Source organism: Ahaetulla prasina, chromosome 14 (genome assembly GCF_028640845.1).
Source record: "Ahaetulla prasina isolate Xishuangbanna chromosome 14, ASM2864084v1, whole genome shotgun sequence".
NCBI classification, from domain to species: Eukaryota; Metazoa; Chordata; class Lepidosauria; order Squamata; family Colubridae; genus Ahaetulla; species Ahaetulla prasina.
In genome coordinates this window covers 1,085,278-1,105,445 of record NC_080552.1, presented here as the reverse complement: position 1 = coordinate 1,105,445, position 20,168 = coordinate 1,085,278, and the positions used below count along the sequence as shown (strand labels likewise).

At 44.5% G+C, this 20,168-nt stretch overlaps 1 protein-coding gene across 9 annotated transcripts in view; it reads right to left on the bottom strand.

The window, feature by feature from the left end:
- Positions 1–20,168, bottom strand: part of LOC131185166 (testis-expressed protein 2-like) — a 69,163-nt gene that overhangs the window by 10,105 nt on the left and 38,890 nt on the right. For 8 of the 9 annotated variants that reach the window (XR_009152102.1, XR_009152098.1, XR_009152099.1 and 5 more), the window contains exons 3-9: positions 17,821–18,021; positions 17,236–17,554; positions 16,329–16,549; positions 10,550–10,696; positions 9,724–9,823; positions 8,293–8,425; positions 2,313–2,450 (exon numbers count right to left, since the gene is read on the bottom strand). Coding sequence is in view for 4 of the 9 variants with exons in the window: in XM_058157403.1 (XP_058013386.1) it covers positions 2,313–2,450; positions 8,293–8,425; positions 9,724–9,823; positions 10,550–10,696; positions 16,329–16,549; positions 17,236–17,554; positions 17,821–18,021 (1,259 nt within the window). In the remaining 5 variants the exon portion in view is untranslated. The remainder of the gene's footprint in view (positions 1–2,312; positions 2,451–8,292; positions 8,426–9,723; positions 9,824–10,549; positions 10,697–16,328; positions 16,550–17,235; positions 17,555–17,820; positions 18,022–20,168) is intronic. The other variant, XM_058157406.1, reaches the window with a different exon arrangement.

The window sequence follows — 20,168 nt, the reverse complement described above, 5'->3', positions numbered from 1 at the left end:
CAACTACCGTTTGTTGTGATCCTTTTGGCTTATAAGACCCTCCTCTGTGAGATACAATAATCTTGATGGCATCACCGATGATAGATACTCCTTCCACTTATGACTGTAACTTTGTTGTCTGTATCCTTACGATTTATATTTATATTGTTTCCTGATTGCTTATTTGTACCCTATGACTATCATTAAGTGTTGTACCTTAGAATTCTTGATGAAGGTATCTTTTCTTTATGTACACTGAGAGCATATGCACCAAGATAAATTCCTTGTGTGTCCAATCACACTTGGCCAATAAAAAATTCTATTCTATTCTATTCTATTCTATTCTATTCTATTCTATTCTATTCTATTCTATTCTATTCTATTCTATTCTAATTCTAGTCCATTCCATTCCATTCCATTCCATTCCATGTCAGATGAGTTGTAACCTCAATTACTCTTGGAAAAAAAATATTAGGTTTCATCCAAATTTTCATCTTGGTACCATAACTACAAAATATATCTACATCTCATGACAGTGTTGAAATCCAAATTTTTTTACTACCGTTCTGTGGTAGTACGGCTTGATGGGCGTAGTTTGTTGGGCATGGGAGGGAAAGAATACTGCAAAATCTCCATTTCCACTCCACTCCAGGGGAAGGATACTGCAAAATCTCCGTTCCCACCCCACACTGGGGCCAGCCAGAGGTGGTATTTGCTGGTTCTCCAAACTGCTCAAAATTTCCGCTACCGTTTCTCCAGAACCTGTCAGAACCTGCTGCATTTCACCCCTGCCTCATGATCAAAACCAGGGTTTCACTGAAAAGGGTTTCAACATCCCTTCTCCTGTATGTCCTCCACATATCTCAAAGGGAGACTTTGTAAGCTGTTTGTTGAACAACTTCTTGGTGATTGGTCAAGTGGGGAACATTATCTATTATGTTCCCCACTACTCCATTTACGAGTTCAGGTCCAAATTATTAATGGTAAGTGAACTTAAGGGCCTTAGCAAACTGAATTCTCTTCTTGCAAATGCATTCCCAATTGTCAATCAACCAAGTTGCTACTTTTTATTTATTTATTTATTTTTATTTATTATTTTAATTTCTATACCGCCCTTCTCCCAAAGGACTCAGGGCGGTTTACAGCCAGAATAAAACAACAGATACAAAAATTAAAAACAAATTTAAAAGACTAATTCAAATTTGGCTAAGAACTGTAAAAATCCAATAAAAACCCCATTAAAAACTATTAGGTCAGTCCTGCGTGATGGAACAAAAACGTCTTCAGCTCGTGTCGGAAGGTCCGGAGGTCAGGGAGTTGGCGGATCCCTGGAGGTAGCTCGTTCCAGAGGGCTGGAGCCCCCACAGAGAAGGCCCTCCCCCTGGGGGTCGCCAGCTGACATTGTCTGGCCGACGGCACCCTGAGGAGACCCTCCCTATGGGAGAGCAGTGGTCAATGGGAGGCTACCAGTAGCAACAGGCGGTCCCGTAAATAACCCGGTCCTATGCCATGGAGCGCTTTAAAGGTGATAACCAACACCTTGAATTGCACCCGAAAGACCACCGGAAGCCAGTGCAGCCTGTGCAGGAGAGGTGTTATATGGGAGCCTCGAGTCGCTCCCTCTATCACCCACGCGGCCGCATTGTGAACCAGTTGGAGCCTCCGGGTGCTCTTCAGGGGGAGCCCCATGTAGAGAGCGTTTTGCTCTGCTGTCATTCAAATTTAGAAAGAAATACTTAAAATCTTAGTTGTAACCATGGCTTTCTTTTATTGCAACCCTTTACATCTAATACTGTTTTTATCGCTTGATTTACAATTTTACTGTTATTTGATTGTATTTTCTGGCACTATGCTATATGTTTGTTTGTTTATCCTGCCTTGTTTTTATAAATAACTCAAGGTGGCAAACATTTCAAATAATCCTTCCTCTTCCTTCTTTCCCCACAACAGCCCTGTGAGGTAGATTGGGCTGAGAGATTGACTGGCCCCCGATCACCCAGCACGCTTTCATGCCTAAAATGGGACTAGAACTCACAGTTTCCTAGTTTCTAGCAAACTGACTCCATGACCTGTGGTTACAGCAGAGCATTTACTTACTCAATGCCTCCCAACATTCCCAAAACATCCCTCTGCTCACACCCAAAGCAGCCCAATTGATTTGTCTCTAAGTGAAGCAGGTGGTCTGGTGGGAAAGGAGTGACTCGACAGCTAAGGAGGGCTTTAGTTCTCCCCCTCCTCAGCTGGAGACGACGCCCACCTGCTGGGATCAGGTTATAACTAGGGAATGCTAAATGTGAAAGTGTGGACAGAGCCATGGTCACCCAAGGGGTTACCCTTCAATGCCAGGAGGGGTTTTCCTTTCTCCGGGGATCCCCGAGAGCTCCACAACGGGCATGTCTTCTTCCTCAGAAGAACCGGCACTGGAGGACTCCGCATCACTCTCAGCCAACAGGTCTACACGGGGTTTTATGCTGCAAGGAGAAGGAGACCAGGGTGAGAAGCTGGAAGCCTTTGCAAGATTTGTCCTTGGCAGTGCCATGGGGCTTACAGTCTGCACTGCAGTTTTAATTCCCTTTACTAAGATTAAGAAGTGAATCCTAAGGACAGTGACCTACATACAGGATAAGAATAAAAAGGATTTGTTAACAAGGGGAGGAAATGGCTGGAGAATAGAACAGCTTCTTAAATAGCTCAGCAGGAGGTCAGTGAGTGCCCCATCACTGGAAGCTTTAAAGAAGAGAATGGACAACCATTTGTTTGCAATGGTATAGACTAGTCTAGAGCGGGGGTCCCCAACCTTTTGGACCTCAGGGACCACCAAGTTCATAATTTTAAATCCCGTGGACCATTAATACGAATCCAGCACGCCTCTTGCTGAAGCGCCTGGACTCCCAGTGAAGGGATGGGGTCCTTCAGGCACTGTCCCTCCTCTCTCTTTCTCCCCCCCCCATTCTTTCTCTCTCATTCTCTCATTCTCTCTCCCCCTCATTTTCTCTCTCTCTCTCCCACTCATTCTCTCATTCTCTGCCACTCATTCTCTCTCCCTCTCATTCTTTCTCTCTCCCCCTTCTCTCTCCCCCACTCTCTCTCTCATTCTCTCTTTCTCTCTCCCACTCATTCTCTCTCCCACTCACTCTCATTCTCTTTCTCCCCCCTCTCTGCCACTCATTCTCTCTCCCTCTCATTCTTTCTCTCTCCACCCTCTTTCTCTCTCTCTCTCTCTCTCATTCTCTCTTTCTCTCTCTCTTCAATTGTAGTAGGTAATATATCCCTGATTACGGTTTAGCTGCTTCGGCTGTCATAAAATGGAGGGTGGAGAGAAACAAAACTTTATATTCAGAAACGAAACTTATAGTGCATGGGGTTATTCGAATGTATTCCCTGGCTAGAAGGCTGATAACACTCACAGCTAATGGTCCGTGCATGCCAGAGAGATGAAGCCATTGAAGATGCTCCTCACGTGGCACCTGAGAAGAAGGTGGATTGGACCAGACTGCCTGGACTATGGGGGGGAGGGGTAATGTTAGAACTTCTATGTATAAACCACGCCTATTGCCTCAGAGCTTGCTTTCCTTGTGATGCATTAAGTTCATACTCAGTAAAAGTACCTTTCTCTACAAACAATGGAGTTGGGTTTTTTTTCCTTGAGTCTTGAAAGGAGGCACAACTGACACTCTTTCTCTCCCCCCCCCCCTCTCTCTCTCATTCTGATTCTCTCTCTCTGATTCTGTTTCATTCTGTCTCTCTCTCATTCTCTCTCTCTGATTCTGATTCTCTGCGCATTCCTTTCAGAGCCAGGTGGCTTTGAGCAAGAGCTGCGAAAAGAGCACACACACCCCCGGGCGACATCCCCGGGAAGGCGGGCAAGCCGGGCAGCGGAGCACCTTTTGAGTTTTCCCTCTGGCTGAGTAAGCAGCTCAGAGACTTTGGGAGGGGAAGGAGGATGAGGCTGGCAAAAGCAGGAGGGTGGGGCAGAGTGCTCCGAAGAAACAAGGTGTGCCGGGAAGGACCGCTGCCTGCTATGCCGATCTTGTGAAATTGAGGTGGGGCGGTCGATACTTAATGCAAGACATCCTCCTTCGCCCTCCTCACACTTCTTCCAAGAAGGCGGTGCTCTCTCTCTCTCATTCTCTCACTCTCTGATTCTCTCTCTCTGATTCTCTTTCTCATTTTCTTTCTTTCATTCTATCTCTTTTTCTCTATTTCATTTTGCGCGGCATTAGCATTCCGCCTCGGTATATTTGCCCAGCCAATGGAGCAAAGCAGCCCTCGTCTCCTGCCGCTTGGGACTTGGAGTTGTAAATGGCATCTGATCAAGGGAGCAGCCAGTTTTTCCTCTCCATTGCGGATGCCAGACCGCCCCCCTTGAAGCTCTCATCTCTCGAGGAGCCCGGCCGAAGTTTCCCACGAGCGCTCCTTGAGAGATGAGAGTTTGCAGGGGGCCAATCTGGCATCCCCAATAGAGAGCAAAATCCAGCTGCTCCCTGGACCAGTCACCATTTACCGCTCCGAGTCCCAAGCAGCAGGAGACAAGGGCTGCTTTGCGCCACCCACTGGGCAAATATACTGAGGCGGAATGCTGATGCTGCGCAAGTGCAAGTAGTGCTTTGCTCCCACAGCTTCCAGCCATCGCAATCGCTGCTTCGGCCCACTTGCGCCGCAGCTCCTCCACCAGGGTGAACCGGCAAAAATACGAAGATCTCTCCACAGACCACCAAAATTTTCTCGCAGACCACCAGTAGTCTGCGGACCACCGGTTGGTGATCGCTGGTCTAGAATATCTTGCTTGAACAGGGGCTGGCCTGTTGGGCCCTTCCAATACTGGTATTCTATGACAGTCCCCATCTGAAAGGGCTGTACCTGAATCATCCTTCCTAGTTATCTTTTTCACATTTCCGTATCAGAGGCAGTTGGACAAAGGGATGTCACACAAATCAGCTCTTGCATTTCTAATGCTCCACTCTACAAAATCTGATCTTCCATTTGATTACATTCTGGAGTCTTTCTTAGGCTGAACAAATTGCCAGACAGATCTTGGTAAATAATGATCTGATGGAACAACTTTGGGGAGGCTGCCACTTAATCTAATTTTTCAGAGTGTCAGCAGAGGGGCTGGGTCAGTAAGTCAAGATAGTGGCCACGAACTGCACAATTGAAGCCCCGAAGCTTTTAATGTGCATCCCGCATGTAAAAGGCGGCCTTCAATCACGTGACCATGGCTGCCATCTTGACTTGTTTCTCCTGCCCCTGTGGATGCCCTGAGGTTCTTTCTTTGGTTCTGCCTCTTCTGTGACATCTCTGTAATTGTCTATCCATTATTGTGGAGACCCACAATTATTGGTTAACAGTGTCAACGGAAAACTGTTGCTAAGCGATGTGGTCACACATAATATCTCATATCACTAAAGCGACAGAAATTCTAGGCTCAATACATTAAGGTGAATATCGATTTTAAGAATCATTGAACAGGTAGTCCTTGACTTACAGCAGTTCATTTAGTGACTGTTCAAAGTTATATTGGCATTGAAAAAAATAACTTACGACCATTTTTCACACTTATTATCATTGCAGTATCTGTGTGGTCATGTGATCAAAATTCAGATGCTTGGCAACTGACTCATAATGACGATGGTTATAGTGTCCTAGAGCAGTGATGGCGAACCTTTTTGGCACCGAGTGCAGAAACTGGAACACGCTTGCATGTGCATGCAATGTGCGCACGCCGGAGCACCGGAAACCCAAAGACCAGCGGTTTTTGGCTGTTTTTCGGGCCGTTTTCAAGCTGTTTTGGGGCCAAAAACAGCTTGAAAACAACCTGAAAACTAGCCTGAAAACAACCCAAAACCCGGCCAAAAAATGGTCCATTTTTCGCCAGCTGCCCTTCTGGTTTCCTGCTTTTTGGCCATTTTGGGGGCTGTTTTTTCAGCACTCTGGCGCTCACAAAGACCAGCTGGAAACCAGAACAGTAGCTGGCGACGGCGCATGTGCCCACAGAGAGGGCTCTGTGTGCCACCTGTGTGCCATAGGTTCGCCATCAGGTCCTAGGGTAACGTGATCCCCTTTTGTGACCTTCTGACAAGAAAAGTCCATGGGGAAGTAGCTTCACTTAACAACGGTGCTACTAACTTAACAACCGCAGTGATTCATTTAACAATGGCAGCAAGAAAGGTCGCAAAATGGGGCAAAACTCAATAACTGTCTTACTTAGCAATAGAAATTTTGGGCTCAGTTGTGGTCGTAAGTTGAGGACTACCTGTATTAGAAGTGCCATTTGGAACTGAGCAGCAGAAGACAGAAGTTGAAGTTGAACTAAATGATGAACATGTAATTACTAAAACGTAAACACCTTTGAAATTTGAAATGGAAGAACAAGTAGAAGACTATATGGTAAAATGGGCTAAGTACTTTGGACATGGTATACTGATGGAACAAAGGGAAAATATGTGATTACAAAGTTTGAAAATTACATTACATTATAACTTAAAAGAGATTTTTTGTAAAATGATGTACTGTTGGTATATGACTCCAGAAAAATTGTTTAGAATGTATAAAGATACTTCAATTTATGCTGGAAATGAGAACAACATGAATGGTCATTTTACATGCTTGGTGTACTTATAAAAAAGCCAGAAATTTCTGGGTTCAAATACATATGATGAGACAAAGAATTTTAAAGATCAACATTCAACTGAAATCAGAAATATTCTTGATGTAATTAATGGGCAATCAATTAGAAAAGAGTCATGGAATATTTTTACATATGATTTCTTTTGCGAGATGATATGTACAAAAATGGAAAGATTCCAAAATACCCATGATGGAGTTTGGTAAAGATGACAGAAATAGTAGAGACAGAGAAATTAACTTCTTTGATAGGCAAAAGATCAACAATTACTTTATCGGTAACTGGAAATGCCTTATGGACTTTTTGCTGAAAAAAGAGAAAAATGGACTTGTGATTCACAGGTTTGAAGATTATAAAGGGGAGTTTATAGAAAGAAGGAAATTATGATGTAACTTCAGATAGAGAAGGTAACATATAAATGCATTTATAACCACCGTCAAAAAGATCAAAGCTGCCTTTTTTTAAGTTGCTCTAATGTAATCTAATATTTTTTCTTGTTTTTTTCTTTTTCTATTTTTTCTTATTATTCACTATATTCCTTATTTTATTTATTCTCTTCTAATATTTGCATTGTTTTTATTTTGTTAAAAATTCTTCAATCTTCTTCTTTTTCTTCTGCTATCTATATCTATATCTATAAAAAAGGACCTATGTATGTATGTATGCATATTATGTATAGAAGATCCAGCATAACTCTGGAACGGCTGGAGCAATTTCAGCCAAACTTGGTACACAGATGACTTACTCTCTGGAAACAAATTCTGTGGGGATAAGACACCCCTGGTGTGTGTGTGTGTGTGTGTGTGTGTGTGTGCGCGCGCGCGCGCGTGTGCACGTGTGTCTGTTTGTGTCTATGTGTGTGTGTTCCAGCATAACTCTGGAACGGCTTGAGCAATTTCAACCAAACTTGGTACACAGATGACTTACTCTTTGGAAACAAATTCTGTGGGGGTAAGACACCCCTGGGGTGTGTGTGTGTCTGTGTGTGTTCCAGCATAACTTTGGAGCAGCTCAAGCAATTTCAACTAAACTTGGTACACAGATGACTTACTCTCTGGAAAAAAAATTGAAAAATTTTTGAAAAAAAATTGAGACTTGCATTCTCAATCACGATCAATAAGTCACAGGGTCAGTCTATTAAATTCTGTGGAGTGGATTTGAGATCACTATGTTTCTCCCACAGGTATTTTGTTTGCTCAAGGATGGGTTCACCATAGAATTTATTTATTCTTGCTCCTGAAAGTGAAACTAAAAATGTTGTTTATAATCAAGTTTTGTCTTAAATTAATATTATTCTTAATTTGAATATTTTACTTTATAATTTGTATACTGTGCTTATACTTTTAAAACCCTGTGAGTAAAATTGCTTTGATTTGACACTAAAGATATAATTAATTCATTTTCCTATCTAATACAAGATTGGGCTAAATAAATACCTGGGCAATGCCGGGTAATCATCATCAGCTAATAAAAATTATATTTAAAAATAAAAAAAAATAATGAAAGAAACTTTCTCTTATAGATGGTTGTTCCGGGAAAGAATGCAAAGACAGGTAGTACCATAAAGATCCCAGGGCAGGTGACAGTATAGCTCTTTCTGTATTCTAGGGAGTTGCTTAAAGGAGGATGGCATCTGTCCTGGGAGCTCAGCTGGCTGGCAGCTAAAAAAAGGGCCCAAGAAGTCTCACCCTTTTCTGTCCTTATCTGCTTTCCCGTTTTCCTCCTCCAGGTCTTCTTTGCCTAATTTATACAAGTTCATCTTGGTCTCCAGGGTCATCTTCAGGGTTCCTTGATAGGTCACTTCCATATCCACCCAAAGGCCTGCAGAGCCGAAAAGAAGGCCAAAGGAGAGTTACAGGTTACGGTTTGGCTTCTGGGATTTGACCTGGTGCCAGCTGGGCTGGGTTATATCTGAAATGCATAGGGCACTGCATATAGGGCAGTGTTTCTTAAACCTTTTCTTTCTCAGGACCCCTTCCCACATTTAAAAAATATGGAGAATCCCAAAAGACGTTTTGTTTGTGAGGATTATATTTATCAATATTTATTATATTAAAAATTAAAATTGGCACATTCTTTGCTGCTACCACTTTTCAAAATTGTTTGATGATATTTTAATATTGTATTATTCTTCAACATAAGCTGACAAATAATTTTGATTTTAGATGGTCTTAGGGGATCCCAGGGGTTCGAGGACCCCACTTTCAGAAACACTGCTCTAATAAAATGGCTGGTGGAAGGAGGACGATCATTCCTGGCTGATGAAGTGCTTCAAGAATAGATCAGGGATTATGGCTCTACTCTGAACTCAGAAAATCCCTTCTGTAACTCTGCCCTCCCTTCTCTGGTGAACATCTAAGGGCTGGTACATCTCCTGTCCTCCAAAGCAGATGGCTGACTTCACATAGCACTTTAGGCCCTATGCTTGCTCTACTTTAACTCTGCCATTGCTATTTGTAACTATGATTTCGGTATACTGTAACTTTATTCCGTTTAATTATGGCTAAATAAACCATGGCTACCAATAATGTGTAAACCCACCTAATGGTAGGCTAAGGGAAACATTGCCCTGATTCATGTTTCATGTTTAACTCTTTTTTTTTTTAAATTTTGGTATAGACTTTAATATATGGACAGAGGCATTCACAGGGAGCAAGTGACATCATGTGTGCATCATGATATTCTTGGAGAAATTATGCAGACTGACATGATGATATATAGAGGGTATCATTCTGGTTTTGATGCCTGTGTGCATAGAGGCAAGAATCCTTTGTTTGGAGGCAAACCTTCCTCCCACAGGACCAGTTGTTCCAAAGGCTGAAGTGGCTGCTTTTGCTGAAGGAATATGGCACATCCACGCTGGTCCTTTCTAGAGTCTGAATAATTGGCTGCTTTTATCAATTGGATTCCCTCTTTCAGTTATCAATCTTTCCTGTCCACACCGTGTCCCACTATTTTCAGCTATGCAAATATGGAACAGACAACTTGAAAAAACAAAGCTCTCTTCCAGAGGTGTCTGGAGGAAACCTGCCGCTGCTCCATTTCCAAACATTCCAGGTTCACATGGGCCACTAGAAGACAGAAATGGGAATCACAGGCTGGCTGGTCACCAAACATACCTCGGTTATCCACAGTGGGGCTAGAAGTGCCAAGTATGTGTGGGATGGAGGTCCCCATCTCCAGATCAGTTAGGCTGAGCTCATTCATGAAATATGGCAACTGCATCAGAGCAAAGGAAGAAGGAAATAAACCAACCATCAGGAAAGTCAAAGAGAGGAAGAAAGTTGCTGCCAGGCTGGCATTCTTTACTAGTCAAGGTCAGGCCCCTAATGGCCACAGGCAAACGAGAAAGCAAGATTCACAGAGTATCCCTGGGTTAGATTTTTGCAAAGAAAAAGGGATTGGTGGGTAACACAATCTTGGAAACCAGATTTGTATATTTTACCTTCACTTATCAGAAAGAACATTAAGATGCCCTTCATCCAGGGGTGAAATCCTACCAGTTCGGGTGAACTACTAGGGATTATGGGCATCAGTTCGCCGAACCGGTAGTAATTACCCCTCCTTGGCCCCACCTACAGCCGGCCGGTTGCCATTCACTTCTTCCGGCTGTTCAATATTCCACAGAATTCAATCTTAAATGCAGCAGAGAGAAAGCTAACTTTTCTCCCTCCATTCAGAATGGAGCTGCTGCAGCCTGTCTCTTTAAGGTAGTCCCCAGGAGGGAGGGGGCCAGGAGGAAACTATAGAGGGAGCAGCAGCTGCAAAGTTCTGAATGGAGGAAGAAAAGTTAGCAAATCTGCTTCCAAATCTGCCTTTGGAGTCAGGCAGCAATGCCTTTTGGGTATCTCAGCCTTCTTCCTGGACAGCAAGGCAGGGCTGGGCAGGGTTTCTTTGCCCCCTGGAAGTTTGCTCAAGAAGACAAGAAAAAGCAGCTTTTCTCACCTTGATTCTGCCCAGTTTCTTCTGAATTTTATCTGAAACTTGATCTGCCCAATATTTTTCCCTTAGAAAGTCCCAAAACACTCGGCCAAGCATTGCATTGACCCAAACTGTAGGGGGGTTGGGGGTCATATTTCCATCCCCAGGGAACTGAAAAGAACAAAAGGGAAAGAAATCACTCATCTGACATAATATAATGGCCACATGCACTGGGGAGATCTAACCACCCTTTCAAGTTCTCACTATGTAAATCAGGGGAACTGGCAAAAATAAGTGGGGGTGTTTAAGGGCTGGGAAGCACAACATATATAAAAACAAGAGTGGAGTTTCTGTTGTGTAGCTATCACCATCATCTTAATATTTATGAAACACACCCCCCCCACTTTGCAAACGTCTCAGATTGCCTTGAGATTATGTGATATTTTATTTTGTTGGTAAGAAGGCTTATCTTATGGGTCTGAAAGTTGGCATTCAAAGTATTTTAGCAAACTCTGAATACTTGGGGATGGTACCATCAGCTTTAATTTTTCAGCAAATGGAATGTCACACACCTTACCAGCATCCATAAACTCAGTGCAGCATCTCTCTCTCTTATCTTATCAAAAAATAGAGATTTTTAAATTTATTTTGTAAGACTGAAGATCTGAAGACATAAAATGGGGAGTTTTGGAGAAGCAATTTTGGCTGAAGCAGAGAATAAACAACTTCTAAATATCAAAGAATAACAGGTATCTTACAAAATGTCCAAGATAAATTCTGAAAAATCAAAGCTCATTGATCACATTAGACAATTTTTTGTTCAATTTTTTAAAAAGGAACTTTGAAAAACAATTCCTAATCTTTAAATTGCATTTGATACATTTTTTAAAAATACAATGTTTAACTTGTTCAATTTTATATACATATAAAGCAGGGGTGAAATCTAAAAATTTTCCCTAAGGTTCTGTGGGCGTGGCTTAATTGGTGGGCGTGGCTTGGTGGTCAGATGGCTTAGTGGGCGTGGCCAATAACAATAAATAATACAAATAATAAACAAAGTATAAAAAAACAATAAGAGGTACCAAAAACCAACTTTCACACTTTACACACACACAACACAACACAACTGACTCACAAACAATGTAAAAGCAGCTGCACTTCACACGTCACACAGCCACAAAAAGCTCAAAAACCAACTTTCACACTTTACACACACACAACTAACACACACACACACACACACAATATGCCACATACAGCTTTCTGAGATTTTGTGTGTTTGTGTAGTTAGAGTGAAACACTACAGAAACAAACCAAATCTCAGAAAGCTGCACAAATATTTTATTTTATTATTTTATTTTATTTTATTGTGGACTTGTAGACGCCTAGAGAGCACTTGGAGGTCTAGCCGTTCCGAGGCTGATCGGACACTAGTGAGGTCTTTTACTAAGACCTACCTAGTGGCAATGAAGGAGGCGAAATGTTCGTACGTTTCCACCCTCATTGCATCGGCAGATAACCGCCCGGCCGCCTTGTTTCGGGTGACCCGCTCTCTCCTTCATCAGGAGGGACGGGATGACCCTTTACAAGGACGAGCTGAGGAGTTTAACGGTTATCTATACGATAAAATCGTTCAGCTTCGGGATAGTTTGGACCAAAATTGCAATGATCCAACCGAGTTGACGGAGACGCGTCTTGTCGAGGTCATTTGGGATGAGTTTGATTCTGTGGCTCTCGAGGACGTGGACAGGTTGCTGGGGAGGTTGCATGCAACTACATGTTTACTGGACCCGTGTCCTTCCTGGTTAGTGCTGGCTACTCAGGAAGTGACACGAGGCTGGCTCCAGGGGATTATAAATGCTTGTCTGTTGGAAGGGGTTTTCCCCGCTGCCTTGAAAGAGGCGGTGGTGAGACCCCTCCTCAAGAAGCCTTCCCTGGATCCAGCTATTTTGGGGAATTACCGTCCAGTCTCCAACCTTCGCTTTGTGGCGAAGGTTGTAGAGAGTGTGGTTGCATGGCAGCTTCCCCGGTACCTGGATGAAGCTGTCTATCTAGACCCGTTCCAGTCCGGCTTCCGGCCCGGTTACAGCACTGAGACGGCTTTGGTCGCGTTGGTTGATGATCTCTGGAGGGCCAGGGACAGGGGTTATTCCTCTGCCTTGGTCCTATTAGACCTCTCAGCGGCTTTTGATACCATCGACCATGGTATCTTGCTGCACCGGTTGGAGGGATTGGGAGTGGGAGGCACCGTTTATCGGTGGTTATTATTTATTATTATTTATTATTTATTATATTTGTATACCGCCCATCTCCCGAAAGACTCAGGGCGGTTCACAGCCAAAAAAACAACAGAAAACATATAATACATATAAACAGCTAAAAGAATAGACAGTTAAATTCAATTGATGCCCTAAAACTTTTAAATACAAATTTAAAACCTCATTTAAACCCCTTTTTTAAAAAATCCTAATTTAAAAACTACGTTCAAGCTAGTCCTGCTCTTCGAAACAGCAACGTCTTCAGCTCGCGGCGGAAGGACCTGAGATCGGGGAGTTGACGAAGCCCCAGAGGGAGCTCATTCCAGAGGGTAGGGGCCCCCACAGAGAAGGCCCTCCCCCTAGAGGCCGCCAGCCGACATTGTTTAGCTGACGGTATCCGGAGGAGGCCCTCTCTGTGAGAGTGCACTGGTCGGTGAGAGGTTAATGGTGGCAGTAGGCGGTCCCGTAAATATCCCGGCCCTAGGCCATGGAGCATTTTAAAGGTGATAACAAGTACCTTGAAGTGAACCCGGAAGACCACCGGGAGCCAGTGCAGACTACGCAGGAGGGGTGTTACACGGGAGCCACACGGTGCTCCTTCTATCACCCGCGCAGCCACATTCTGGACCAGTTGGAGTCTCCGGGTACCCTTCAAGGGGAGCCCCATATAGAGAGCATTACAGTAGTCCAGGCGGGATGTAACAAGGGCATGAGCGACCGTGCATAAGGAAGCCCGATCCAGAAAGGGGCGTAACTGGCGTATCAGGCGAACCTGATGAAAAGCTCCCCTGGTGACAGCTATCATATGATCTTCTAAAGACAGCCGTGCATCCAGGAGGACGCCCAGATTACGAGCCCTTTCCGTGGGGGCCAATAGTTCGCCCCCAATGGTCAGTGATGGAATTAGCTGACTGTACTGGGCCGCCGGCATCCACAGCCACTCGGTCTTGGTGGGATTTAGTCTGAGTCTGTTCCTCCCCATCCAAACCCGTACGGCCCCCAGGCACTTGGACATCACTTCAACGTTGGGGTGGTTAGGGGTGGAAATATAGAGCTGGGTATCATCAGCGTATAGATGACAACTCACCCCAAAACCACGGATGATCTCACCCAGCGGCTTCATATAGATGTTGAACAGAAGAGGCGAGAGAACCGACCCTTGCGGCACCCCACATAAGAGGCGCCTTGGGGTCGATCTCTGTCCCCCCGTCAACACCGTCTGCAACTGGTCGGAGAGGTAGGAGGAGAACCACCGATGAACAGTGCCCCTCACTCCAAGTCCCTCGAGTCGGCGCAGCAGGATACCATGATCGATGGTATCAAAAGCCGCTGAGAGATCTAATAGGACCAAGACAGAGGAACAACCTCTGTCCCGAGCCCTCAAGAGATCATCAACTAGCGCGACCAAGGCTGTTTCCGTGCTGTGACCAGGCCGGAAACCGGACTGGAATGGATCAAGATAGACAGTTTCATCCAGGTACTGGGGCAACTGTCGTGCAACCACACTCTCGACAACCTTTGCCACAAAGCGAAGGTTGGAGACCGGACGATAATTTGCTAAACTAGCTGGGTCAAGGGAAGGCTTCTTGAAGAGGGGCCTCACCACCGCCTCTTTCAAGGCGGCAGGGAAAACACCCAGGTTCTCCTCCTATCTCTCTGATCAGTCGCAGACGGTGTTGATGGGAGGGCAGAGGTCGACCCCGAGGTGCCTCACTTGTGGAGTGCCGCAGGGGTCGATTCTCTCACCCCTCCTGTTCAACATCTATATGAAGCCGCTGGGTGAGATCATCAGTGGTTTCGGTGTGAGGTATCAACTGTACGCTGATGATACTCAGCTGTACTTTTCCACACCGGGCCACCCGAACGAAGCTATCAAAGTGCTGTCCCGGTGTCTGGAAGCCGTACGGGTCTGGATGGGGAGAAACAGACTCAAGCTCAATCCCTCCAAGACGGAGTGGCTATGGATGCCGGCACCCCGGTACAGTCAGCTGCACCCAGAGCTGACTGTTGGGGGCGAGTTATTGGCCCCAAAGGAGGTGGTACGCAACTTGGGCGTCCTCCTGGATGGACGGCTGTCCTTTGATGAACATCTGGCGACCGTCTCCAGGAGGGCCTTTTACCAAGTTCGCTTGGTTCGCCAGTTGCATCCCTTCCTTGACCGGGATGCCTTATGCACGGTCACTCACGCTCTGGTCACGTCTCGGTTGGATTATTGCAATGCTCTCTACATGGGGCTGCCCTTGAGGTGCACCCGGAGGCTGCAGTTAGTCCAGAATGCGGCTGCGCGAGTAGTAACGGGAGCCACCACTGCTGCGCAGTCTGCACTGGCTTCCTGTGGTCTTTCGGGTGCACTTCAAGATTTTGGTTACCACCTTTAAAGCGCTCCATGGCTTAGGACCTGGGTACTTACGAGACCGCCTGCTGTTACCTTATGCCTCCCACCAACCCGTACGCTCTCACAGAGACGCTCTCACAGGTCTTCTCAGGTGCCGTCCGCCAAACAGTGTCGGCTGGCGGCCCCCAGGAGTAGGGCCTTCTCTGTTGGAGCTCCGACGCTCTGGAACGAACTTCCCCCTGGCTTACGCCAAGTGCCTGATCTCCGGACCTTTCGCCGTGAGCTAAAAACACACTTATTTATTCAAGCGGGACTGGCATAATAGTTTTACTATTTTAAATTGGGTTTTTATTGTTTTAGGGTTTTTAAATTTTTAAATTTTAATGTCGGCCTTTTTTCTGTAATTTGCTTTGTTTTAAATTCTGGTTTTAATTGTATATATATTGAGTTTTATTCTTGGCTGTACACCGCCCTGAGTCCTTCGGGAGAAGGGCGGTATAAAAGTCCAATATAAATAAAATAAATAAATAAATAAGACTTCAAATCCCAGAGTTCCTCAGCCAGCAAAGCCAGCCAGTTGATCACCGAGGAAATAGATTAGCTGAGCGATTGATTCTGTATGGCTGAAACTGAAACTGCTTTCGGGCTGTGGCCATGCCTTCATCAGTAATCAGGTAAGTACCTTAGAATCTCTACTCTTACTTGTAGAAAACATGTTTTCTACAAGTAAGAGTACAAGTAAGGTTCTGCTGATGAGGAACTCAGGTGAGATCGCCAGAGGAGACTTTAATTTTTTTTTTTTAAAGTTTAAAGTCTCTGCCGATCTCAGCTGAGGGGCGGGATCCTCAAAGGCTTTTTTTTTTACTTTTAAAGGCCTGTTTTGGCTAAAGCAAAACCGGCTTTTAAAAGTAAAAAAAAAAACTGTGCTGATGGTACAGCTCAGCAGAGGCAGGGGAGCAGGGCCAGGGATTTTTGCTGGTCCTCCGAACCAGCAGCCGCCATCCCTACCAGATCACGCGATCCGGTCCAATCCGGAAGCATTTCACCCCTGATATAAAGGTAGTTCTTGTTTAACAACTGCTTCGTTCAGTGACTGCAGTTACAACAGTGATGAAAAAGTAATTGCAACCAATCCTTTGTAAGATCAAACTCACAGTTACAGCTTCACTTAGTAACTGCTTTTCCTGGGATTCCAGTAAGATTTCCTCACCTTTTTGGAACCAGGGCTGTCTGCTATATTGGAGCAGGACTTTGGGTCGGAGTCAGTAACTGCTGGAATGATTTGGGACATATACACATTGTAATCCAGTAAGAGTTTTTCTTGGCTACTGATGCTCAGCTCCTTGGGCTTAGTTGCAGGGAGCAGATCTTCTGTGCTGCCGCTGCTGTGATTGTGGATCTCCTTTTCTGCAGGAATGGACTGGATTATACCTGAGCAAGAGAAGGAAGGGTTGCTATAACAGAGAATGACGAGACTGGTCAGGACTGGGAGAGCAGCAATATCAATGTCATGAAATTTGGGGCTGCTTGCCGAAATAACAGGGGTAGTTGCTGATGCCCAGAATTTGCTGTCCTTTAACAGGAGCTTTTAGAGATAAAGGTTTTGCTTCCGATGAAAATCACTCCAATTGGGTTTAAGTGAGAAACCCTTCAGTAGGTTTTAATCCAACTTGGTCCTCAATGTTATTTACTTCCTAAAAAAAATCAATCTTATACTTGCTGACTGAAGAAACAGCTGCTTCGCTCAAGTGAGACTGTATGAAACTTGCCTTTTCTTTATCTATAGGGTTGCAGAAGAAGACAGCATCTGCAGAGGGAGTCAAAAAAGTCAAAACCTTTTTTATGGATGACTTTTTTTATTCCCACCCCCACCCAGGTGGAAGCTCTGGCATTGCAAGCATTGCCCTCGGTCTTAGAATTGCATCCCCCGTTCCCAGGATAGATATGGCAACAAAGACCTGGACTGGATTGGATCAAGACAAAAACAGATGCCATTCAATTTAATTAAACAAAACATGATTTCATCCCAGAATTTCCTCGTTCTGTTTCTGAAAATTAAGAGGCCATCAATTCAAGGAACCCTGGGAGTTGGACCCATGGTTCCCAGCCTGCTTTACCTGAGAAGAGTTCACCTTGCCTGGTGTGGTGTAGCTCATGGTGTTCAGCTTGGCAGGCCCTCCTGAGATATTGATACCACTCTTCCTTATCTCTACCTGTTCTGCCAAAGAGATAAAGTGTCCTTTCTTGGGCCTCAGCTTGGCATTGCCCTGATCCTTCTTTCTTCTTTGGGTTCTCCTCTCCTGGAGAGTCCACATCTTGGCCTTTTGCTGCTAGTGCTTTGGTCTTCAGATCCACTTCTTCTGGGAAAAGAAGGCATATGGGATATTTTTTGTTCCACATCCTTTTGCGAGCCAGCCCAGATGGGAAGAGGAAGACCTGGGGGGAAAAAGACAATTTAAAGTCACAAGAGAATCAAGTCACTTGACTGATTTGAATTACAATAGCAACACCATTGCATGATCTGACAATTCTCTCAAGGAGTCCTATATGTTCAATCTTATGAACCTTGGTGTTTGAATCCCATGAAACCTTGCCTTAGAATGCCCAAATCCTGTGATCTCATAATAAGAATGATTATCCTAAACATCTCCCATAAAGCCATATCCCACCACCCCATCAGATACGTTATTGATGAATCTTACCTTGGCTCCACTCATATCATAAAGTCGGTGGGTCACAAAAGCCACCTCAAAGTTCTCTTCCCCAAAGGTGGCTCGCCGAGGGATGCTGCTTTGGGGATAAGATAACGTCAGGTTGGAGTTTTCTAAGGTCACAAATACGGAATGGGTCAGAGAAGGATGATAAATCTCAGGGTCATAAAAATGCATTTCATTCATCCAACCCTGGAAAAGAAGAATTCATTTTAGTCAGGGAATGTTCCAAAGAAGAGTAAAAAGATATCTGCTTGATATTATTTATTGACCTGCATTTTCTGAAATAAAAGAATTACCTAACTCTCATGTCCACTTTTAATGCATTTCTTCAAAAATAACAAGGTGGGCAACCTGAAATTCCAGATCCTGAAAAAACACCTCAAAGCTCTTTTCTCCATTCCCTGTCCTCTTTCTGACAGCTGCAGAAGCCAGGGACGTATGCTCCTGCCATACTGGTGAAAGAACACACTATCGTGTACCTCTCTATTTACAGAGCCACCACGTGGTTACCCACCTCCACCTTTAAGTAAGTGTTGCATGAAAAAAAGTCCCAGAGAAATTTGCCTGCTTTTCCTAACAATATAATGAAAGAGAATCTGCTTCCTACATTTCGGTCTGAATGTCTTGACTCGCATCCCATCATGGTTTCTCCATCTCCTTGCACCTACTTTAGCTCTTCACATTTCCCAATCTGATGTCTTCTTTGAGATTTAATGAAGGTACCCTCAAATTATTGCAATCACTTGGGTAATTTTGCATGACCAGTCTCAAAGCTTGGAAGTGCTAGAAGGCTATACACTGTTCAAATGAAAAGAACCAATTCAAAAGTGAGGGTGGGGGAATTGCATTGTATGTAAAGAATTACCATATTTTTCACACTATAAGATGCACCAGATCATCAGACAGACATTAGCTTTAGAGGAGGAAAACAAGAAAAAAAAATTCTGCTTCTGCTTCCCAGCATCTATCCGGTATTCATCTGGCTAGCATCCTTGCAGCAAACAGCCTGGTCAGCTTCAGCACGTTATCACAGCCCCAGCACGTGGCTCGTCAGTGCTCTGCTCCCTTGCGCCGACCACTGCTCAACTGAGCTGAGCTGTTGCCGCCGGCGGTAAACACTGGAGCCTTCACTGCTGAGCAGCTGATTGGGAGTTGGATCAGCCTCCTGGAATACCAACGATCAGCTGTTCTAGGCGATGGGGATTGCCGTCGCCGCCAATTGCTCCTATTTGCTGTCGCTGCTTGCTGCTGCCACAGTTCACCACCTGTCTCTGCTGTTTGCTGCCACTGCTGTTTGCCGCCGCCATTCGCCACCTATCCAATCCCTGCCGCCTAGATCAGCGGTATTCCGGGAGGCTGATCCAACTGCCTATCAGCTGCTTGGCAGCGAAGGTGCCAGCATTCCCCAATGGTGGCAAACCATCAATGGTGACAGCGGCAAACGCTGCCACTGCACCAACCTCCCTTCCCCCACCACAATATTCACTCTATAAGATGCACAGATATTTCCACCCACTTTTTTGGAGGGGAGGGAAGTGCATCTTATAGTGCGAAAAACATGGTACTATACCTCTACAGAAATATACAATACTAGAAAAGAAACCTTCTTGAAACTATTTGAGTGACTATTAGAAGAAAAAGAAACTACGTTGCTCTAGATGTATAACACAGGCCACCTAGCCAAGAGAAGGAAATAGATGAACTCTTTGATAGTCAGTTAACTAATGTGTGCAGGAAACACACCGTTGTAATAATGGGGGACTTTAACTACCCCAACATCAACTGGGAAATAAATTGTGCAGTGAGTAGGAAATAGAACAGGTTTCTGATGTGTCTGGCTGACAACTTTGTTGTGGAGGTGAGATATGGATATATCATTTACCCATCTTAAAAAATAAAAACAGAGGACATATGGATATATCATTGGTTCAGGCTTTCTTAGGCCTCACAGCCGGGAGAACTTGACTTGACTTTTTTCAGTGCTACATGACAGACATGATTAATAGTCTTTCCCTGAATTAGGTTTCTATTCCGCTGAACATTCCTGAGTTAGATGCATAGTTTTGCTCTCCCTGATTTGGGCCCCTACCTTTCCCTGAGTTAGTTTTACATTCCTGAGTTGGGTTTCGATTCAGGTAAAATGCATGATTTCCTGAAAACCATGTGGTATTTTGCTAATACGTATACTCTAAACGCTTGCTGATTGGTGATGTTAAGTTTCTATATGCTAATTCCCTCATTGCTGTAGTTACCCTCCTGCTAAAACTGCATAATAAAAGAGACTGTTGCGATCTAAGGGGATCTTTTACAACATCTCTTTTACAACCCTTTCTTCG